Source organism: Gekko japonicus, unplaced genomic scaffold (assembly GCF_001447785.1).
Source record: "Gekko japonicus isolate JY-2015 unplaced genomic scaffold, Gekko_japonicus_V1.1 scaffold8, whole genome shotgun sequence".
Lineage (NCBI taxonomy): Eukaryota > Metazoa > Chordata > Lepidosauria > Squamata > Gekkonidae > Gekko > Gekko japonicus.
Genome location: NW_015167057.1, coordinates 753,912 through 777,497, shown reverse-complemented (window position 1 = coordinate 777,497; position 23,586 = coordinate 753,912). Strand labels below are relative to the sequence as shown.

At 48.3% G+C, this 23,586-nt stretch overlaps 1 protein-coding gene across 4 annotated transcripts in view; it reads left to right on the top strand.

Annotated features, from left to right (window-relative positions):
• Positions 1-23,586, top strand: part of ATP6V0A1 (ATPase, H+ transporting, lysosomal V0 subunit a1) — a 73,047-nt gene that overhangs the window by 26,824 nt on the left and 22,637 nt on the right. For 3 of the 4 annotated variants that reach the window (XM_015412463.1, XM_015412465.1, XM_015412464.1), the window contains exons 10-18: positions 1,422-1,634; positions 2,881-3,031; positions 4,447-4,586; positions 6,021-6,178; positions 8,224-8,314; positions 9,300-9,418; positions 12,154-12,367; positions 15,300-15,407; positions 19,948-20,055. In XM_015412463.1, the coding sequence (XP_015267949.1) occupies positions 1,422-1,634; positions 2,881-3,031; positions 4,447-4,586; positions 6,021-6,178; positions 8,224-8,314; positions 9,300-9,418; positions 12,154-12,367; positions 15,300-15,407; positions 19,948-20,055 (1,302 nt within the window). Of the gene's footprint in view, positions 1-1,421; positions 1,635-2,880; positions 3,032-4,446; positions 4,587-6,020; positions 6,179-8,223; positions 8,315-9,299; positions 9,419-12,153; positions 12,368-15,299; positions 15,408-16,581; positions 16,657-19,947; positions 20,056-23,586 lie in introns of all 4 variants that reach the window. The other variant, XM_015412467.1, reaches the window with a different exon arrangement.

The following is a 23,586-nucleotide window of genomic DNA, read 5'->3' as shown; positions in this document are numbered from 1 at the left end:
CTGTATTGTTCTGGGCCTTTTAGCCAAGCAAGTTCGAGCTGAACCTCTTTCCGCTGAAAGTTCACAGGCCCCACGCAGTCCTCCTTTCCTGCTATACTTTTTCCAGCACATGTCAGCAGATCTAGAGAAGGGCCGAACCTTCCCTTATTGGGAATTGTGCAATTCGTTCTTGCCTCTGGAATAATTGGAAGGGTGGTTGTGGGCTAGGTCAAGAAAGTGCGTCATCTAAGGGGGTAGCATGTGCCTGCAAGAGCACAGTCCGGAACGGTAAATCATGTGAGCAGGGGTGGCCCTGTCCACCCCCATCTCCCTTCGTTGCATACTTGGTCTCCCCCACCCCCCACCCCTTAGCTGACCATCTTATTCTTGAAATGAAAGGGCTGTATTTGGTGTAGTGGTTAAGTGCACGGACTCTAATCTGGGAGAACCGGGTTTGAGTCCCCACTCCTCCACCTTGGGCAAGCCGTAGTTCTGTTAGAGCTGTTCTCTCAAGGGCAGTCCTTGAAAGAGCTCTCCCAGCCGCACCTACCTCACAGGGTGTCTGTCGTGAGGAGGGGAAGGGAAAGGAGGTTGTAAGCCTCTCAGACTCTGAGTGAAGGGTGGGGTATAAATCCAATCTCCTCCTCCTCCTCCGTATACATTTTTCACTTTCTGGGGTTCTAGGCATGAAGATTGTTGTCCGGTGCAGCATTTGGCACCCTTTGTATCTCAGCTATCAGCATGAGGAAAGAGAGGAGGTGGAAATAAAGTTTCTAGCCCTCATGGTTGTGGAGATGAGCTTTGAAATATATGCTGAAATTTCAGAAGCCCGAGATACAGAGGAGAAGCATCTCCAGTGATTGTGGGCTGGGGGAGTGAATACTTTACGTGGGTCTATTAATGGATGGCTGAATGCTTTACAGAGGTCTGTCCACGACTAGCCGAGGGGAGAGAGGAATTGGGTGGCTGCACCCAGCAATGGGCCAGGAAGCAAAAAAGGGGGGGGGAATGCACGGTGATACGTGACAGCCTTATTGTCATACCAAGCCCCTATGGGTTTTCGCTGTACAAGTTCTATTAGAACTTAATTGCTGTGGAAAGACCCAGCAGTGGGTGGATTCTCTGATCCCCCTAATGATGTCTATATGGCGAAATATTCAGGGGCTCATATGACAGTAAAGCCTGGCATCATTCCCCCCCCCTTGTTTGCGTGGGAAGCTGCATCAGCATCAGCTAAAGAAGATGATCACATGGGAGCTTACATTGCTGGGTCGCGTAATTTTTGTCCGATGAATGTGTGATGTGTCCTGTGCGTTGCCTTAGCTCCTCTGTGGTGGGCTTCTGTAGCTTCCAGTATGATTTTCCTTTCCAAACTGGTCTGTGATGCCGGGAGTATCTCGAACCTGCCAGCTTCACAGTACGTGGCCCCTCTCCCGCGGCAGGTGCTGAATCAAACCGAGGATCACCGGCAGAGGGTCCTGCAGGCAGCTGCGAAGAACATCCGTGTCTGGTTCATAAAGGTGCGCAAGATGAAGGCTATCTACCACACCTTGAACCTCTGCAACATCGACGTGACCCAGAAATGCCTCATTGCTGAAGTCTGGTGTTCTGTCGCCGACCTTGACTCCATCCAGTTTGCCCTCAGGCGTGGTACGGTAAGTACAATCCAGTGGTGCTCTGGCTCCACCCACATGCCATGAAACACCATTGGGCCTCTCTGGGGGGTTTTTCCTGGACCAGAAGCGTCTTTTTCTCTGTGGGCAGGACCGAGCAACAGCAGTGCCCAGTTCTTTTCCTGCCTGTAGCAAACATGCTTTTCTCCTTCTGCTCCTCATCTTCCACAGGTTTTCTTCCATGGGTGTTGCTGTGCCAGTCCTCTTAAAGGCTCGTAGTGCAAAGAACACTCTGGCTCTGAAAGGAGAACAGATGTGTGTGTTTGTATGAAATCTGTCCCGTTTTGAGAACAAGCAGGGCTCTTTGGTCCACATGCCGGAATGCACTCTAAAGAGGAGGCTTGCCTTGATTTTGTTTTTAGCAACGAACAGGGACACGCCTTCTCCTTGGAATCCCTTTTCTGCTTTGGCCAGGATTCCCTCTGGCAGCCGGACAGCGCAGCCTGTTGAGAGGCGAGGAGTTGACTTCGCTGCTGCTCTAGAAGCCCGCTGGCTGCTCGTGCACTTTTTATTTTTGCATATACACTGAGCATATTTTTTAAAAAGGCCTTTAACAGATTTAGTCATCCTCAAGCTAATCTATTTACTTGCTAAGACCAAGGAGGTAATCTGATCCGATTGTGCTTTTTCACTCCTTTTGAAGGAAACCAGCTATTAGAACTTCCATTCACCAACATCAGAGAGCCACACTGCATGCCAAGCCGATGCTCTACCACTGAGCCATGGCCCCTCCCTCTTAGATTCTTTAAGTGTAGAACATTGTGTTTTGTATCTAGGGTGTAGACTGTGTGGCCAGTGTTCCCTCTAAGCTGGGCTAGTGTGAGCTAGCTCACAGTTTTTTAGCCATCCACAGGAAGGATGGCTGAAGAGCAAACTAATTTATGCAGCAGCCAGATCTCTCACTCACAACTTTAATGTCAAGTAATTTATTGTATTTAGCCATTGGCTGTTACAAAATACAGCAGAGCATACACAATTTTAATGCCAGCAGCTCACAAAACAGGATTTTTGCTCACAAGACTCCACAGCTTAGAGGGAGCATTGCGTGTGGCCCCCTGTGGGTTCTGTGTTGTAAGAACATAAGAGAAGCCATGTTGGATCAGGCCAACACTCTATGTCACACAGTGGCCAAAAACCAGGTGTCAGCACATTGCAGAGCAGAATCCCCAAGACAAAGAGCTCTGCAACAGGCGAGTCCTTCTAATGTTCCCCCCTTTGTGTGTAACAGGAGCACAGCGGCTCCACCGTCCCCTCCATCCTGAACCGGATGCAGACCAATCAGACTCCTCCCACATATAACAAGACCAACAAGTTCACTGCAGGGTTCCAGAACATCGTGGATGCCTACGGCATTGGCACTTATCGTGAGATCAATCCAGGTAATGGTGTGCAGCCTACCCAAGCAGCCTGCCTTCAGAGGGGCAGTTAAAAAATAATGCAAAACCATGGCTTATTTTAGCCCTGTCTAGTTCCTGAAACCAGAATTCCTCATGCACACAAATCACTCAAATCCCAGTTTGCCCTGACAAACGCTGGCTTCCTCCTGCCTTCACTTTTGCCGGACATGTCTGTACCCGGGGAGTAGGAAAGATCGGCAGTGGGGGGGTAAGCGAGGATCAAGCCATTAAATCGGGCAAAACCATCCTTAAGGGTTACTGAGGTTAATGAAAAGAGCTGCAATCCATAATTTCAGGTCCTGGTTTGACAGTTCCTAGCTCGTTGGTTTTTAATGGAGGCCATATGCCCTCCACGTGGGGTGATGCACAAGCCTTGGGGGACATTCGGAGGCCTTGGGGGCAAATGGGGGGGCATTTGGGGTTCGAGGCACTTCTCCTCCCTTGCAGTCGTTTCTGACAACCGGCAGAGAATTGTTTTCTATTGCTGTCCACACACCCCGAGGTTAAAATCCTATACTTCTCCCCCAGGCCCTGGAAATATCTTAAGAATGTCTGAAGAAATGTGCATGCACACGGAAGCGTATGCCTTGAATAAACTTTGTCGGTCTTAAAGGTGCCACTGGATTCAAACTTCGTTCTGCTGCTACAGACTAACATGGCTACACGCCTGAATTTATTCGAAGCCATGGAGACTTCTAGGTCCTCTCTTCTGCTTAATCCAGGGTTTCTCCATGAAAATGTAGTATCTTTCTCTAGTGAAAAGACTGTTTATTTTATTGGAAAGGCACAGAAATGGGTTTGAGATTAATCTGGCCTTAGAGAAGGAGAGCTCTGATGGTGAGTTGGCTTACTTCTAAACTTAAGAAGGAGCTAGAAGTACGTAGCTTTCCAAAAGAACTTTCTAGACTCTCTTGTGTGCGATGCAGAGCTAGCTAGATGATGGCATTTGTGTGGGGTTTTTTTTAACAAGTGCCACACTGATTTGTTAAAAATATGTGCAGTCTGTCAAGTTGTGCAGAGCTGTTGAACAGAGTGGATAAGTAACATCTGATAGGCTTCTGTACTTGACTGTAAAGAAGGGGAGTCGTGGTGGCTTTACTACCGAGACTGTGTCCGAACATTTGGCAGGACAGAGAGAAAAGTTGTTCTAAAACGGCTACATTTTCCACTTGAATCTCCATAAGGTTTTGATTAATGCTTGTACAAATGCTTTTTAATGTGTTGAGGCTTAAACTACCAGGGCCATGCCCAGAAATTATACTAAAAAATTATAATCTGTTAAGATTAACTGCAAAGATCTCTAGGGATCCCAAATCCATAAAAAAGGTTTCCCTGACCAGTAGATGTCCTCCACGTTGTTTCCTCCATGCACTAACCTTGGTGTCCCTCTTTCTAAGCTCCGTACACAATCATCACCTTCCCGTTCCTTTTCGCCGTGATGTTTGGGGACTTTGGCCACGGGATTCTCATGACGCTCTTTGCCGTCTGGATGGTGGTCCGGGAAAGCCGCATACTGTCCCAGAAAAATGAAAATGAGGTACTTGGGATGGGGGGAGGAGAGGGAGGGACAGAGGCAGCCCCATAGCCAGAAATCTTTGGCTGTAGTGGGGCCGGAGCTCTGGGGCGGGGGAGCGGGGAGCTGGGTAACGAAGGTTTAACAGCTGTTCCTTGGGGAGTGAAACTGACCAGAAGCAGCTGGAGGGGCTGGGGAAGGAAAGGGAAGCGGCCCTGCCTCTTCTGGTCAGTTTCACTCCTATCTGATCAGCTGTTAAACCTAACAGCTGATGGGGGGGAGTGGAACTAACCAAAAATGGCAGGGTGGCTTCCCTTTCCCTCCCCAACCTCTGCGGGGGTGAGGTGCACCGTGGGCAGGGGAAGAGGATCTGGCATCCTCCCAGGGTGGGGCAGGGCTTGTAGGTGATGGGGCTCCGCCCCCAGTGCCCCACTGTGGCTACAGGCCTGGACAGGCATGTGTGTGTAAACAAAAGGCTGTCTGTGGTTCCTTGGGGGAATTTTCAGTGCCTTTGGTCTTGTATCAAGAGGATTTCGTGTTTTGGACTGACAAAGCTGAAAATTAGAAAGGTCATTCCCTAGCAGAGCAGCTTTCTTTTCAGCCTTTATGTCTAAATATTCTTGGGAACAAGCTTTGTGTTTTGTCTCTAGACTGATAAAGCTTGAAGGTGTGCTGGAGGTTCGAACTAGAGAACAGCTGGGATGCAAACAAGCTTGGCTGCAGCTTATCAGTTTGGTGTAGTGGTTAAGAGCATGGACTCTAGACTGGGAGAACCGGGTTTGATTCCCCACTCCTCTAAATGCAGCTCCTGGTGTGACCTTGGGTCAGTCACAAGTTCTCTCAGAGCAGTTCTCTCATGAGCAGTTGTCAAAAAAGCTCTCTCAGCCCCACCTGCCTCACAGGGTGTCTGTGGTGGGGAGGGGAAGGGAAAGGGATTATAAACCACTCTGAGACTCCTTCAGGTAGTCAAGGGTGGGGTATAAATTCAGTCTCTTCTTCTTAAGTTGATCACATTCCTTTGGTTGTACTTTGTCTGCCGTTTAAAGAAAGAGCTTTGGTTTTTAAAGACTCTTCTGCCCCTTCTGCTGGTGCAAAACACCTGAAAGGGTGTCTCAGTACAGCTGTGTCCTCCCAACCCGGTTTTTGGTACTGAGATCATTTTAGTGTTTTTTATTATTGCTGTTTTAATCCTATTGTTTTAAAATATCCATTGCTCCGATGTAGTATTTGTTTTCTCTTATAAGATGTTTTGAATGCCCCCTTTGGAGAGACAGAAGGTTGGCGTCTAAGTTTTATGTAATAAATAAATCAGGGTTCCATGTTCTGGATAAAGCGCGGTTGTATCAGCTCTTTGCATTTCTAGGGAAATGTGTCTTGGCCGTATCTCCCTCCCTTCTCTTCTTTGCTTCCCTCCCCCACTCTTCTCAGTTTTTGTTTGTTTGTTGTTAACCGGCCCAGATGTTCAGCATGATTTTCAGCGGCCGCTACATCATTCTCCTGATGGGCTCCTTTTCCATTTACACCGGTCTGATCTACAACGACTGCTTCTCGAAAGCTCTCAATATGTTCGGCTCGTCCTGGAGCGTCCGTCCAATGTTCAGAGACGGCAACTGGACGTAAGTGATGAGACGCACGTGTGCAAGTGGGAGTCTGGAAATGCTCAGAAGGGTTCCAGCAGGATGTGTATGTGCGTGTCAGAGTGGGGATGGGGAGAAAAGCACGGCGATACAAGCTGCCACAAGAGATGCACCGCTAAAACAGCCTTCTGCTTTTTCAGAGGCAAGATTTACTTTGAACCCTTCTTGTGATGGACGGCCTAAGTTCCAGGGCACCATAGCCAATCACTGACTACAGGGGGTATATTCTAGTCCAGGGATGTCAAACATGCGGCCCGGGGGCCGGATCATGCCCCCAGAGGGCTTCCATCAGGCCCACAGTGGAACTGGCCATCTCCTTCTTCCAGTTCTGTTGCTGCTGTTGCATCACAGCTTGCTTCGCCAGACTCTCTTAATCACTCGGCCATTTCATGTTTTAACCTGGGTCCTTGACTCAGAACTCCAAACCTGAGATTTCTGTGGTGAATGTCAATAAATCAAAATTAGGTTTGCAGCTTACAGAGCTAATGTTTTAAGCATGTTTACCCTTTGTGTTTGTGTCCTTTATAAAATATATATCTCCGCTACCTGGCATTACATTTTATGACACACCTGGCCCAGCCCAACAAGGTCTCATTTATGTCAGATCTGGCCCTCGTAACAAATGAGTTCGACAACCTTGTTCTAGTCCAATGGGGGGGCTGTGGAACTAGAGATGGGGAGGAGAGGAGTTTTGGAGGCAGAGAAATGCATCAGCACCTCAGACAGGGCTTGGCCAAAGGAGAGAGGAACAGAGACACAGATAGGGCTTGACAGGGAAAGGAGAGGCTTAGGTATCCTGGGCTAAGCAAGGTAGGTGATCTCGATTGGACCAGGTCGCATGGGGGCTGAACAGCTAAGTCCACACTTTTGGCCTTCATCTCTTGGTCAGAGGCAGCATGTCCAAGGACCAGATCTGATTCAGCCCTAAAAGCAGATTCCTTTCTCACCAGGGCCAAGTCGCCTTGTCATCTGGGTCTGTGTCCTGGAATGGATATGGTGACCAGTGTTCCCTCTAAGCTGAGTTAGTGTGAGCTAGCTCACAGGTTTTTTAGCCTCCAGCTCACACATTTTCCTCTTAGCTCAGGAAGGATGGCTCCAGAGCAAACTGATTTATGCAACAGCCAAATCGCTCGCTCACAACTTTAATGCCAGTCGCTCAGAAAGTAGAATTTTTGCTCACAGGACTCCACAGCTTAGAAGGAGCATTGATGGTGACACCGGAACATTTCTTTCTTTCCTTCTCATTTCAAATTATCCCTTAGCAAGGGCAGCTGGTCACAAGAGGAAAGCTTCACCTAATCAAGCAGTCGAAGTGACATTTGGTATACCGCAGTTGGAATATCCCTGCTAGCTATCACAAAGTGGCTGTGCAAAATTGGCCCTGATTGTTTCCTTAGAGTGCTTCCAGACATTTTCCTGAGAAGCAATGATAGCCGACGAGAATAAAACAAGAAGTACCTCAGAAGAATTGCCATATTCCGAAATGCCATCACTGGTTTGACGCCTCAGTATCAAAGAAAACTGCCATCCAACTTAGTTGTAAATATTGGTGACATGTCTGAGTCATATAATCTGACAACCAAAATAAGCTTTTACGCTTTGGCTTGTTTGCTGGTTTTTGTTACATTAAAGGCATCTGCATGAGTCACTGGGGGAGTGGGGAGGAAGAACAATTTACCTCAAGAACCGCAAGTTGCTCTCCTCTGAGCTACCGTTTACCTCAGCACAGTACATAACCACCAGTATATATAATTGACCACTTACTTGTTATTGCACATTGCTGTTATTCAGTAATTTGAGGAGGGGAAGGCTCTGTTAAGAGCCTGTGCTTCCAACCTCTGTAAATGTGATGCTGTGAAGAACATATTAAAAAATGCTCCCTTTGTCCCTTGGTGCCTTTCCCCTTAGCTGGACCAAAGTATTTATTTTTAAGCATTTTTTTGTTGTTATTCTTGTGCCCATCTTGTGCCCCCGTTGTACATGGCAAACAATTTTTGTTTAATTTTCTGCTGCCTTCCATGCAGAGACCAGCTTCTTCAGGATGTGCCGGTGCTTCAGCTGGATCCTGCCATTAAGGGAGTTTTTGGGGGACCGTATCCCTTTGGCATTGACCCAGTAAGAGCACTTCTTTTCTCCTACCTCTGATCATCCTAGTTGTCACACGGAAGGAGAGCATTAAGAAATATACGACCCCTTCAGGCTGAATTAGTACACTCCCGAAACCTGCTTTCCAGTTCTGTACATAGGTGGAGGAAGCGTCTGTGTTCATCTGATGCATCAGTGACAATGAGCCGATCGTGTGCGCTGCTCCTGCTGAAGAGGGTTGAACAGTTATTTCGGACTGTAGATGGCTTTGGGGAATGACTGGGCAGGAAAAGTGAAAGACCAGAATCTGTGGGAAGGGGCAGGAAATGACGGAGCTGTTCCGCCAGGCCTTTGGCTGAGGCAGCGGGTGTCCATATATGGCCTCCCTGAGGTTGCTCTTGCCCACCCACTGATAATTGGCCATTATTCATCTGTACCAATGGGCCACAGAATAATCTCTCACAACCGGTTGATTTTTGGGTTTTGAGCTGTAACTGTCGACTTTAATGTTTATACTGTGTTTTAAACTTTAGTTGTATTTACCGTATTGTTTGATATGATGTTACCCTCCCTGAGCCCACTTGCGGGATGGGTGGGGTATAAATACAATAAATAAACAAACCCTTGAGCTGCATTCTGAGGGAAAGGGGGTTGCAACTGCCCCTCAACCAGCTACTGGAGTTTTCATTGCCCTCCATGGCTTTCCCGTCACTCTGCTAAGATGATTCCTGAGATTGCGAGGACAATGTGCTTGTTCATTTCAGCTGTGCAGTTCTTGGTCTCAAAGAGACACTGAGAAGTAAACATTATCAAAAATGACAGTATGTGGTTATATGGTTAAAGCATAGAACTAACTGACGCATATATGGTTAAAGTCTATGCGGGCGAGGTATTTCCAGTGGAAACAGTGACTATGTGTGTGCTGTGTGAATGGGAGAAACCAGCTGTTTCATTGTGGCATTTCCACTCTCCCCCCCCTTTCCACCATCTTGTTCCTGTGTTCCTTTTGTGCTAGATCTGGAACATTGCCACCAACAAGCTGACCTTCCTCAACTCCTTCAAGATGAAGATGTCTGTCATTCTGGGCATCATCCACATGATCTTTGGCGTCGCCCTCAGTCTGCTGAACCACATGTGAGTTTGCTCTTCCATCAGAGGGAAGAGGGTGGGCTTCCTTTTGCTTTGAAGCGGGATCTCTGCACAACACATATATATATCTGAAATCTACACAGTACGTTCTCGCCTCTCTTCGTCCTCAGTCCCAGGTGTTTCAGGCTTTTACATACTATAACAGAAATCTCCCCCCCCCCATCACAAAAATCTTCTTAGGAAAGAGAAAGCATAGAAAGGAAAGAGGTTGTGCAAGGCATCTGCCTGTTTAAAAGGGCTTGAGCATTTTCTGAAGGGTTATCACTTTATACTCCATTAAAAGCCCTGGCAAATAAAAGGTAGGGTTGTCACTCCCCAGTTGGGGGCCAGGAATCCCCTAGTTTGGAAGCCCTCCCCCTGCTTCAGGGTTATCAGAAAGTGGGGGGAGGGGGGAATGTCTGCTGGTTGCTCCACTATACCCTGTGGAAATCGGTCCCCATAAGGTATAATGGAGAATAGATCTGTGGGTATCTGGGGCTCTGGGGGCTGTTTTTTGAGACAGAGGCACCAAATTTTCAGCATGGCATCTGATGCCTCTCCTCAAAACCCCACCAAGTTTCAAAAAGTTTGGACCATGGGGTCCAATTCTATGAGCCCCAAAAGAAGGTGCCCCCATCCTCCATTATTTCCAATGGAGGGAAGGCACTTAAAAGGAACTCAGTCCCTTTAAATGTGACGGCCAGAACTCCCTTCGGGGTTCAATTGTGCTTCTTCCCTCTCCCCTCCCAGAGGCTCCTGGAGAGTCCCCTGCCAGCTTGTCAGTCTCACCTGGCAACCCTTAATGGTACCAGTGTGTGTGTCTTGGATGGAGTTGAGAGCAACCACTGTGTTAGAAGCACAAGCTCCTACCATGGAATCACAGGAACCTCCTGGATATGGGGGGGGTGGACCTGGAAGTGACATCACAGAAGATAAGAGATTGGATTTATACCCCGCCCTTTACTACCCAAAGGTGTCTCAGAGTGGCTTACAAACTCCTTTCCCTTCCCCTCCCCACAACAGACACCCTGTGAGGTAGGTGGGGCTGAGAGAACTCTTGACAGAAACTACTCTTTCTTCAAGAACAGCTCTTATCAGAGCTGCAGCTTGCCCAAGGCCATCCAGCAGCTGCAAGTGGATGAGTGGGGAATCAAACCCGGTTCTCCCAGATTACAGTCCGTGCACTTAACCACTACACCAAACTGGCTCTCATGTCACATCCTTGCTCCCTGCCAGCTTGTCATTCTCACTTGGCAACCCTAAATGGTACCAGTGTGTGTGTCTTGGGTGGAGAATGAGTTGAGTGCAACCACTGTGTTAGAAGCAGAAGCTCCTACCATGGAATCAGAGGAACCTTCTGGATGGGGTGGACCTGGAAGTGACATCACAGGATGTGACATCACAGAAGTGATGTCACATCCTTGCTCCTGGCTCTATCCCCAAAGCCCCCAGATATTTCCTGACTCAGACATGGCAACCCTATCTGAAGGTGAGGCAGGAGGAACAAAGACGCAGCCAGAGCAGTGTTTTTTTTCCAAGTATTTGCAGGAGATCTTAGGGCTTCTTGGAAACTTCAGAAGGGTGTTATGGTGAGAGAGTTCCTTAGCGGAGGACAAAATGGTGATGTCACGCATGCCTCCCATTTGCCAGTCTTCAGGCCTCCGGCTGCTGGCTGTTCCCCCACTTAAGGTGGCCTGGCTGGCGTCAACCAGAGTCTACGCCTTCTCCATTGCAGCTCCCACTTAGTGGCACGAACTCCCCAAGGAAGTGGGGTTCGTATGGACTGGTTTTAGAAACTTTCAGGATGTATTGCAAGGCCTTTTTATTTGCCAGGGCTTTTAATGGAGCATAAAGTGAAAGTATCATTGGGGGGGGGGATAACTTGGAGTTTTCTTTTGTTGGTTTTAAGTTGTGATGATCTGAATTAAGATCTGTTAGCCATGAGAAATGGTAGGATATAAATGCATTCCGCATGGAAGGAGTGCATACTCGAGATGCACAGTGGTTGGTCTGCAGACGAATTGATGTTCAAAAGATTCAAAGATTCATGAAGATGGAGAAGTCTGAACATTGCAAGTCTAGAAGGAAAGAAGAGCCCTGCTGGATCAGACCAAGAGTCCATCTAGTCCAGCCTCCTGTCTCACACAGTGGCCAACCAGTTCCTATGGAGGTCAAATAACACGGCATAGAGGCCGAGGCCTTCCCCTGATGTTGCCTCCTGGCTCTGGGATTCAGAGGATTAGTGCCTCTGAATGTGGAGATTCCTTTCAGTCACTATGGCTAGTAGTCATTGATAGACTTGTCCCATTGATAGACTGAGAGCCAGTTTGGTGTAGTGGTTAAGTGCGTGGACTCTATCTGGGAGAACCGGGTTTGATTCCCCATTCCTCCACTTGCACCTGGCTGGATGACCTTGGGCAAGCCATAACTCTGGCACACCTGTTCTTGAAAAAGAGCAGTTTCTGTCAAGAGTTCTCTCAGCCCCACCTACCTCACAGGGTGTCTGTTGTGGGGAGGGGAAGGGAAAGGAGTTTGTAAGCCCCTCTGAGACACCTTTAGGTAGTGAAGGGCAGGGTATAAATCCAGTCTCCTCTTCTTCTCCATGAATCGATCTAATCCACTTTTAAAGCTGTCTATTGCATTAGCCATCACTCCATCCTCTGGCAGCGAATTCCACATTTTGCCCAGTCTCTGATGGTCCTACAGTTCAAGCCTTTCCAACGTGCCTTTTCCCCATACAGCTATTTCAACAAGCCTCTGAACATCTTCCTTGGGTTTATCCCCGAAATGATCTTTATGTGCACGCTTTTTGGCTATTTGGTCATCCTCATCTTCTATAAGTGGTTGGCTTTCGATGCAAAGAGCTCCAAGATGGCGCCAAGCCTCCTCATCCACTTCATCAACATGTTTCTCTTCTCCTACGATCCCAACGGCACAGCGCTGTATCACGGTCAAGTAAGTGGTCTTGTGAAGGCTTCATATCACTTGTGTTAACTTTAAGGCGATCTAAAGCTGAGGGCAGGAGCGGGAATCTTCGGGGATCTGCATTGATGCCTCTATGTAAACTGGGATCCTGGGCCTTTGGGAACGTCCTCTTCACAAGGCCGTGTGGAACCAATGGAACCTGGTGGGAGAACTTTCTCAAGGGCTGCACCCCCCCCCCCACCTTCTATCATATGGCTCTTGCAAAATCACGTCAAATATGATTTATGTGGATAGGCTGTGTGGCATGCGACCTGGGGCTCGCGTGTAGCTCCAGGCAGCAGCATGGAACTCACTGAGAGGCAAGTACATGGCATGAATTCATGACATCACAATCACATGACAGGAAGAAGAGGAGCCAGTCTCCGAACCTGTCTGTGCTAGAAAGAGATTGCCCTCGCCGTAGGAATGTATGCTGTTCTCCCTCAGCAAGATTTGTTCGTCGGTGTGCTTCATAATGCTGCCTTTAATAAGAATTTCTACTTATTTACCTGGAACAGATGCCAGTTGGGCTAACTGGCCAGTAATTCCCTTTTTAAAAATCAGAGTGGCTTTTGCCACGTCCCAGTCCTCTGGGCCGGAGGCCAAATTTAGTGACAAGCTCTATATACTGCACCCTCAGGTGTATGTAGGTTTACCAGATATCAGGGCCATAGCCAACGGGGGGTGGGGAGCACAGCAGGGGGCACCCCCTATTGCATAAGGGGCACCCCGTCACAGCACCTCCCCAGCGCGGGCTAGGGCTGAAGCTCATGCAGTGGCTGGAAAAGACAGGGAGGTTGCCTGGCTCATGGCTGCTGATGAGGCTCCCGTGGCAGCTGTGCTGGGCAAGGTGAGCGTGGGCAGGCACCCACTGGTGCTCCAAAGGGGGAGGGACGGAGGGGAGCCAATGCAGTGTGTGTGGGAGTTCATGTGACCTTGCTGGCTCTTCCCGATGCTTCCTTTCAGAGGAGCAGGAAAGGAGGGAGAGGAGCTTTGAGAAGCTGGCTGCAGAAGCAGGAAGACCTGGCGAGGCCACCCCCTCCCTGCACAGCTGCCTTAATTTAATTAGTGCCCCCCCGGCCTGGTCCCCCCCCCAAAAAAAATTCCTAGCTACAGCCTGCCAGATGTCCTCTTTTTAGGGGACTTGTCCTCTTTTTTTGGTGTGGGTTCTCTTTTTGGCTCTTTTAAAAAAATGGATGAAAATTTCCTCTTTTTGGTTAGGAATATTCCTTGTTAGTAGCAATTATCACAGCTTAAATAGTGGGGGTATTCAAAATGAGATTTGTCATAGTGATCACTTGTTTGAAGTAAGTCAGCTGGGAAATGTGTCCTCTTTTTTGCTTTTCAAAATATGGTAACCCCCTAGGTACATGTCATCCAGAACTGGAGACTTACTAATATTCAGTTTGCCTAGTAGTCCTAGAACTTCATGTCTCATTATCTCAGTTTGACCCAATTATTCAGACACCATTCCCCAAAACAGTGGCTCCAGGATGGGTCTGTGCCCCACATTTCCCACAGTGAAAATGTTTGTAAATTGTCCGTTTGTTTGACCTTGACCTTGCTTCTCCTGCTGTTTCTGTTGGAGTACATGCAGATAGGCAGTAAGTGTGGAGCCCTTGCTTTCAACCCGTGTGCAGTAACAAGAAAGGCAGGTGGGTAGGGGCTTGATCCAGCAAGGTCCCGATCCATGGTTTGAAGGCCTCTGCTCTGTAGGTTCCAAAGCAGAGGATGCTGCTGATGTGCTATCCTTTTACACGGTGTCTTAAAATTTTGGGAGCACAGAGCTTGGATTTCTGAAAACAAGCAAGGGGACTAAGTCAGCAAATGTGAAGTATTTTTCAGAAGGGGAAGCAAGCGATGGGTCAAGAACATAAGAGAAGCCAATGTTGGATCAGGCCAGTGGCCCATCCCATCCAACACTCTGTCATACAGTGGCCAAAAATACCAGGTGCCATCAGGAGGTCCATCAGTGGAGCCAGGACACTAGAAGCCCTCCCACTGTTGGCCCCCCCCCCCAAGCACCAAGAATACAGAGCACCCCTTGCCCCAGACTGAGAGTTCCTATCTATGCCTTGTAGCTAATAGCCACTGATGGACCTCTGCTCCATATGTTTATCCAGTTTCCTCTTGAAGCTGTCCATGCTCGTAGCCGCCACTTCCTGTGGCAGTGAATTCCATGTGTTAGTCACTCTTTGGGTGAAGAAGTACTTCCTTTTATCTGTTCTAACCTGACCACTCAGCAATTTCATGGAGTCCCCATGAGTTCTTGTATTGTGAGAAAGGGAGAAAAGTCCTTTTGTCTCGACCTGCTCTACCCCCGGCATAATCTTATAAACCTCGATCATGTCACCCCTCAGCTGTCGTTTCTCCAAGCTAAAGAGCCCTGAGCGCTTTAACCTGTCTTCATAGGGAAAGTGTTCCAGGGTGTTAGATCAGGGTTAGATCAGGGTATCAAGCATAAGGTCCAAGGGGAGGAATTGGTCTGTCCAGGGCTCTTATGTGGCCCACAAACCACTAGTGAGGAAACAGGAGGTGGTTCGGGAGGGGAATCGCTCTGCGCACTTGTGCCTTCAGCATGGCAGAACAACCTTGTCTGCAGCAGTCAAGCGGCGTGGGAGCGTCTGCCCAGTGCTGCACCACTGGCTCTGCAGTCTGCCGATGTGGGTTTTCCTCCCCCGCCCCCAGCCCATGGAGCCTTGTAGGGAGGACACACCACCTTGGAGCTTGCCAGCTGCTGTCCTTTATACAGTTTATACCTCCGGTACCTGGCATTACATTTTATGGTCCACGTGGTCCAGCCCGACAAGGTGACATTTATGTCAGATCTGGTCCTCAAAACAAATGACTTTGACACGTTTGGGTTATATCACACGCTAATGATCCCGTTGCTGGATGTATCCCATCTTCTTTTTTCCTACAGAAAGGTCTGCAGTGCTTCCTGGTTGTGGTGGCCATGCTGTGTGTGCCGTGGATGCTGGTAGCCAAACCCCTGGTCCTCCGCCATCAGTACCTGTGGAGAAAACACTTGGTGAGTGAATCTGAGTTTCTTTTCCTGCCTTTTTAATGGTTCATGAGCCAGGGGCTCCGTGGGGATTCCTGTACAGCAGTTGTGCCTCTAAGGAGCCCCTTGTCCTAAACAGGTTTTGTAAACTGCCTTGTCGATGTTATAAAGTTGAAAGGTGGTGTTAAAAGTACTTAACAGGGCTTAACTCCAGGTAAACGTGTTGAGACTTTGAGACTTTTCCCCCAAGCTGATGCTTGGGGAAGTGCAATTTAAATTCTGCTTGCAGTTGGAGGCACAGAAGTGCTTCACTGAGTTGGGGGTGACCCACGACTGTGGTCATCTAGAGCCATCTCCCGAGATCTTGAACCAGACACGTGTGTTTGTGGCACAGTGGTCAGGTTTGAAAGAGCTGCTTGAGACCAGCCTGGGCTTTTTAACATTCTCTTCTCTGTCCCTCCCCCCTCCCATATCAAAAACATTTTTTGGAAATTCCTCTTTGCTTCAGTAGAAAAGAGCAAGAGTCCAGTAGGTAGCTGAAGAAGTGAGCAGTGACTCACGAAAGCTCCTCCCCTGCCACGAATTCTGTTAGTTTTTGAGGTGCGCCTGGACTCTTGCTCTTTTCTGCTGCTAGAGGCAAACTCGGTGACCCCGCTTGATCTATCCCTTTGTTTCTGGAGAGACCTCCCGTGTAGCTTTGGGCGCTGCATTCTCACGAAACAAGAACCCAAAGTCCGTTTAGGCACGGGTGCTCTTTGGATCTAAATCGAATTAGCATTGTCCGTTGTCAAGTCAGTCATCAGGGACTGTCTTCAGCGTGGTGAGCTGGCTTGCAGTCAGGCCCACCTTTGGGGGCAGGGAAACAAACCTGCCAGTGTGGTTCTGCGGAGACTCACTTCTGGCTTGTGGCTGTGACGGCCTCGTGGCACTCTGTCCCCGGAAGCCTGTCCGCCTGCATCTCTTTGCTTTTCTCCCTACTCCCCCCGCCCTGTAATGTGTGTCTGTTAAGATGCAACCGTCCTTCAAAGTGCAGCTCAGTTAAAGACACTCCCTCTTCCTTCTCTGACCATCTCATCCTCCCGTGACCCCTTCCATCCGCCTCTCTCCTTCTTTTTCTTTTGTTTTTCTTCTGCTTTCTCCTCCTCCTCCTCCTCCTCCTCCTCCTCCTTCCTCCTTTTTTTCTCCTTCCATTCACTATCAGGAAGGGCAGCCCGAGGAGCCCCCTGTCAGCCCAGCCCAGAGCCCGCAGGCAGTAGAAGCAGCAGCGGCTGCAACAGTGAGTGGATTAAAAAGTTGCCAAGCGATGCACATGGCGAGAAATGGGAGGTGCCTTGAGGGGGGCCCTTGGGAAGTATCTGCCCTGAGGAGGAGGAGGAGGATCGGCCCAGCAGCCCTTTCCTCGGAAAGATACGTTCCCATAATCTGACGCACTCCAAATCCTGTGCTTGGGTGCACGGGCAGGACGATGCGATCATATAAATGCAGTGGATCTCATACTGCCCTGGGGGAACCCTTTCGAGGCTAATCTCTAAGTCGGAAGAATCCCTGTGTGGCAGAGGATTCCGGGACATGTTTTAGACTTGAGTATGCATTTGTTTGTTGGGAGGATTGGCCAGTTTTTTTTGGGCCTAACTGCCATCCCTCTTGTACCCTGAAAGAAATGCAACGTTCCCCCGTGGCTGTATGTCTCCAGGGAAGACTGTAAGAGCAGCCGAGGCTGACTTGCCGTAAAATCCCTGCTAAGCCTCTGAGGAACCTCCAGCTTCCTTGGAACAGGTGCGGCATAAGCAGATCCTTCCATGTCAAAAGGCCCCTCCTTTCCAGATGCAAGGCCCATGGTTTCTGTGTAGTTGCCCATGTCTGTGGAGTCTTTCTCTTTGTGTGTGGATGTGTTTCAGCGTGTTACCCGGGCTTTAAATTTCCAGGCCATGCATACGTACTCCAGTAGTGCTGATCTTTCAGAGGTCGCATGTTTGCCCTTTCCCAATTTCGTGCTGGCTACTCTTTCAGCACATTCTGTGGCACTGCGCCGATGATTCCGCTCTCCGTATCAGGGCATGTCTGCCAGCGCACACAGCCATCTTCTGTGCCATTATCAAGGGTGTGTCTAACAGATGTTTACTGGAAGGTGAAATGGCTCTGTTGGTTATGTGTTCTCTGTACTCTTACAAGTCTGGCCTTTTTAAGGCCACATACCTGTATGTTGTTGCGCTATTACTTTTTTTTTTGAACAAATAATTCAGTTAATCAGTGCAAAAATCTGGCGTGGCGGTATTGAGCGGTTAACCCTTTCCAGTTGCCTGGCATGGGGTGACGTATTCTGTATCCTTGCTGGGTCAGCAGGGTATTTGGTCTGCCATGCAAAGTTCAGTATCCTGGGATTTCTACCATTAAAGAGATGAGCATGAGAATGTTTTAGATGCTCTGGGCAAAAATCCCACGTAACCTGGCATTGTTTCCAGCAGCCAGCCAGCCAGACACCGGGGAAGGGGGGGGGGGAAGAGTCACAACCAGAGCAGGAAGGGCCTTTCCCCTGTCTGTTCAATGCATCTGGTATTGAGAGATTATGTTGTGCTCATCTGGCAAAGTGCACAAGGTACAGTTGGTAGCACATCCTGGATTACCAGTGGTGTGGAGAAACGGTATCCTGTGTAGGGCTTTGCGGTTGATGCAAATCATATCAAGTATGAAATTCAGCTTTTCCTTGGAGCAGGATAATGGCTTTTTTGCATCTGCCATTTATTCTTTTAAAAGCACGGGGTTTGCATAGTCCTGCCTACATAGGAATATCCTGCTTTTTCAAACAATCTAGCTACCCACACTTAGCCTTCTAGTATTTGCGGGGAGGGCTGCAGATACTGTGGAGCATCAAGTCCCAAAGAGCTGACGAAAAAACGAGTTGCTTGTCAAGGCCTCCCATGTAAGGGCATGTCTGACCTTTGCACCATGTACTGTTGGGGCGGGGGGGGGGTGTTAATCGGTGCCAGCTGCACCTAAGGGAGGATACAGCATCCTTTGCTTCTGCTTCTTCCTTTTGCCAACATTTTTTCCTCATATGCTAGCAATTGTCTTTAAAGGACTGTGTACCTGGTGATTACTATAAGGTGTCTGTCGACCCAACACTTTCTGCTGTTCAGAGCTTTGGCAGACCGAGCATAGGGACTACTTTGATGGAGAACTTTATCTGGAAGCCACCCAAGGTGCACTGTGGATATCAAACACTTTGAGCAAAGGTTCTTGAGAGATCTCCCTGCTGCCGGATAGCCCAGGCAAGCCTGATCTCACCAGATCTCGGAAACTAAGCAGGGTCAACCCTGGCAAGTAGTTGGATGGGAGACCTCCTTGGAATATCAGCAGTCGGGAGGCGGGGGCAGGCTTTATTCAGCCACCTCTCCGAATAGGCAGGGCTTTTTTTCTGGGGGGATGCACCGAAACAGAGTTCCGGAACCTCTTCGGCAAAATTATTTTTAAAATGTTTAAAAGTTCGTGAGTTTTCAGTATACAGATTGAAATCTTCATGTCCCACTTGAGAGTTCTGGCACCTCTTTTTTCCACAATAATTTTTAAAAGGGACCGCCTCTCCCCATATGCGCCTCGAAGAGCGTTACGCTCAAAAGATCAACACCTCCTGGTGGTCCCTGGCCCGAAGGACGCCCGTCTTGCCTCAACCAGGGCCAGGGCTTTCTCCGTCCTGGCCCCAGCCTGGTGGAACAGGCTCCCTATTGAGACCAGGGCTCTGCCAGGATCTTCTTCAATTCCACAGGGCCTGCAAGACGGAGCTGTTCTGCCAGGCCTTTGGTTGAGGCAGCGGGCGCCCCTCTATGGCCTCCCTGCGGTTACTGTCTGTTTACTGACCACCGACAACTGGCCTTTAATTCACTGCGCCATTGGTCCAGAACTTTATAGCCAACTGACGCTGTTTCAAGCTGTACCCATTGTTTTAACTGTTACGTTTGATCGTGTTTTAAACTGAAATTGTATTTATTATAAAGATGTTACCTGCCCTGAGCCCGTCCACAGGATGGGTGGGATATAAATGCAAATAATAAATAAATAAAAATAAAAAGCCCTGCCTGTAGGGGTCAGTCACCAGAGGTCGCCATGACTTCGAAGTGTACACATACTCACATGCATGCACACACACACATGCACATTTGAAAAATACAGAGAGAGAGAGATCTCCCTGCTATGTCTTTTGACCTACATGAACACTGGCAGAAAGGTAGCAAGATGTACTATGAGTGAGCCGGCTCTCAATGCTTTAGCACTCGACATGGAAAATCTGAATGGCGCTTCTTCGGGACAGGCATTTCCACAGTACACAGCCTGCTAGGAAGTTCTCCTAGGCAAGCCCCACTGAACTGTAGAGAGTGCCACACCTGTCTGTCTTTTCGACTCTGCTGCCCTTAACAGCACCTGTGGTCCTTCATTGGAGGTTACCGCCTCCCAGTCAGGCTGTTCTTTTCGACCAGTGTCCCTGCATGCCAACTTTATACTAAAGTGTGGACCGTTTGTGTGTCTCCTCTTGTTCTCTCCTGCCCCCCACATCCCTGGCTGCCTGTTTTAGGGGACTATGAATTTTGGTGGGATCCGTGTAGGCAACGGGCCGACTGAAGAGGACGCTGAGATTATCCAACACGACCAGCTCTCCAACCATTCGGAGGACGCAGAGGAGGTAAGCGTTTTCCTCTTTTGGTACCTTAAAGTTGCCCATGGGAATGAAGTCTAGAAGACGTGTCTCCGTGCAAGGCCTTCCTTCCATAGAGAACCAGCACCCTTTCACCTTGGCAGTTATGAACAGATAATAACTTTGTCCAGACAAGAGTCTTGCAAAGCAGATCCATACACTTCTTTGTGAGTGAGGATTTACCCTTATAATAGTTGGGGGGTTTTTAGGAGAGAAGCAGCTTAGGAAACGCACTACGGCTGAGTGTGTTTCATCTTTTTGTCTTGCTTCTTGGAGAATAATAACTTTCCTACCCTGGTAATTGTAGCAAGAGTATAAATGGGTACTTCTGTTTTAAGCTCCTGATCTTTAATCGTTTTTGAACAAGCACAGGGACAACTTTAAGGCCTGTCTCTTGGGCTTGTTCAGATCTTATTTCTCCCCTGCCCTGCCCCATTAGTTGTTTCTGGTGAGATACCTGGAATGCTCCCCACTCCTCTTGCTGCAGAGAGGTGAATGGCAAAACAAGACAAAACACCGTGACTATATAGGCTGATAAACACAATGTTTCGCGACTTCTTATTCAGTAGCTTATTCCATTGATTGCATAAAGCATTTATAAGTCAGAAGAATTGCAAAATTCATTCAGGATGATTGGATAAATAATTGCCACAAGATACTACAATGTGGACAGAAAAAAATAATTATTGGATCACAATGTAGACAAAGTAAACTTTACACAAAATACCTGCACAGTTCCAAATAGAGATTGTTCATTCTGAGATGAGTTCCCAGGTTTCAGCTTGTTTCACTGGTCGTCTTTCTTCAAAGTCAAATCAACTCCATAAACAGATGCTATCTTACCTTATCGTTCTTAAGTCTGGAACCAAAACCTGAAAGTATAGTGGTTAAGTGCGTGGACTCTAATCTGGGAGAACTGGATTTGATTCCCCACTCCTCCACTTGCACCTGGCTAGATGACCTTGGGCAAGCCGTGGTTCTGATAAGAGCTGTTCTTGAAAAAGAGCAGTTTCAGTCAGAGCTCTCTCAGCCCCACCTACCTCACGGGGTGTCTGTTGTGGGGAGAGGAAGGGACAGGAGATTGTAAGCCGCTCTGAGACTCCCTTGGGTAGTGAAGGGCGGGGTATAAACCCAATCTCTTCTTCTAAATTCAAACAGGAGAAGCCAGTCACAAACGTAAAAAGCAGCAAAACCTTCCGCATTAAACAGTTTTGGCAAGAGGTGAATGACTGGGAAAGAGATTAACCCGGGATTCTCCCTTTCCGTTCTCTTGTGCCCAATATGGAGGCACAGAGGAGGAATCAGGGAAGCTCTGGGCCCACTCCCGATCACTCCACACAGACTACGAGAGCTTGGTTGGGTGGAGGAGAGACAAATGGCTTCCAAACATCTCCTTGGTGATCAGTTCTTCTGTAGGCAGGATAGTGTTTTCCTCATTCTGATGCTCCAGAGACCTCTAAAACACATGCACAGCAGGCAGGAGTTAAATCATTGTAGGGGATGTCTGTGTGACAAGTGTAAGCAGTTTAACTTCTGGGGTTCTCTTCCTGTCTTGAAAAAGGCTGGGAAATGCAATCCTGTAAAGAGGCCTATTGGAGTTATTGGCATTGTTCACAAATCTCCAAGGTTCAAGTGAATATCTTAGGGGCTGTTAAACCTGAATAAAGTTAAGTAGGAAGTCGGGGGGGGGGGGACAAACTCCAAGGGTTCCTCAAATTATAGTAAATTTAAATTTTAGGACAGACATGCTGGAGGGTGCAATGTAGCCATCTGGGCCTTCCTCAGAGCACTGTTTACTTTCGATGTCCAAAGCCAGAGGGCTTCTTGTCAGTTTTTAAGTACTAATTTCTAGGGATTGAACCTGGGATTTTATGCATCCAAAGCAGATGCTCTCCCATTGATTTATGACCCCTGCTGAAATAGAGAATAATTTTATATTGTATCTCCAGCTGCTCGAAGGACTTCATGTAATCCTCATGGCAGTCCTTTAAAACGGGCTTAACATCACCCCTAATGGCTGAGAGCTCATCCTCCTTGAAGACCAGCAATTCCTGACGTGAAAATTGGGCTGGAGAATTTCACTGCTCACAATCCTTATTCACTAGGATGTACCCAGTCTCGTATGCCACAGTGCAGGGAGGAGGGTCCTCAACTCAGCTATAGGCATTTATAGAAACAGAAGGTTGTGCCAGACTCTCTGCCTGTGTTCTGTGCTTCGTGTTAGGAGAGAAGAGAACTCGTTTCTGGCCCAAGAGGCACAGAATGCAAAGCTTGTGTTGATCACATAAATGTGGTGCTCTTAAGCGTCGTCAAATGGTGCACAAGCAAACTGAATCTTCCCTTGTGTTTTCAAGCCTGCCGTGGAAGAGGTGGTAAGCCCGCAGCCAGTTCCTCTGCCTGTATTTGTCCGGACCGTTTCTCCCATTTGTATAAGTCGTTCATCTACACTCGTGATTTGTGTTTCAAGTACCTCCACCCTCCTCCCCTCTGGGAACAGCATCTCCATTTTGTAACGATTCCTGGAGGGCGTTATTAATCACATCCCTAGAAAAATAAGCTTTGCCGTTACTTTGTTTTTAACCCACGTCTGTCTGATCCACAGCAATATGCTTAAGTCGCTTCTCTGCCTTACCTTCTCTGGGGTGTGGCTTGCACGCATGCTTTTCCCTCTTTTCACAGCCAGCCATTTGCAGGGGCCGCCTAGAAGAATCCCACAGGCAATAGGGAACCCTTAGCGCACAAGTGTAAAGTAAGAACCTTAGGATTCTATTGAAGTCATTGAGCTGTGCCTATATTATTTTGGAAGCCGGGTTCTGTTTTACCAGCCGCTGTTGAAGATCATGGAAGCGTCTTGATTTATACCTGGGAGAGACGTATCCACAGTGGACGTCTTCTGCCACAATTACTTTCTGTTTGGAGGTCTGTGGACAGTATTTATATATGGAATTACAGAGGGGCCCACTGTTGGTTTTGAACACGTTTGTTTTATAAATACTCATTATGAGCAATGTGAATGTATGTGCTTATACATTCTATTGGGTTATGACCATTAGCCCATCTTTGTACTTTAATGAGTGTAATATACAGATCTTCGTCGTGGTCTCTGTGCTTCACACCAATGGGATCTAGTGCGCACGCGCTGGATCGATCGGTGCTGTAGCAAACTCTTTTAATGGATTTTCGCGCCCAGTCCCTCGGACATGCGCAGGAACCCCACCGCGCATGCCCGGAGGGGTGGGCGCGGACATCCCACCAGTTCCTTTCTTACCGCCGCGTTGGAAAGACCTTTTTCCTTCTCGATGTCTGTGGTGGGGGGGGTGTCTGTTGTGGGGGGTGTCTGTTGGGGGGGGAAGGGAAAGGAGTTTGTAAGCCGCTCTGAGACTCCAAGTGAAGGGCGGGGTATAAATCCAATCTCTTCTTCTTCTTCTTCTTCTTCTCTTTTTCCTTCTCGGTCTGATCGGTTTGCTGTTAGCTTCACTATTAGCTTCGTGTCACAGCTCTTAGAAGTTAATTTCTCAC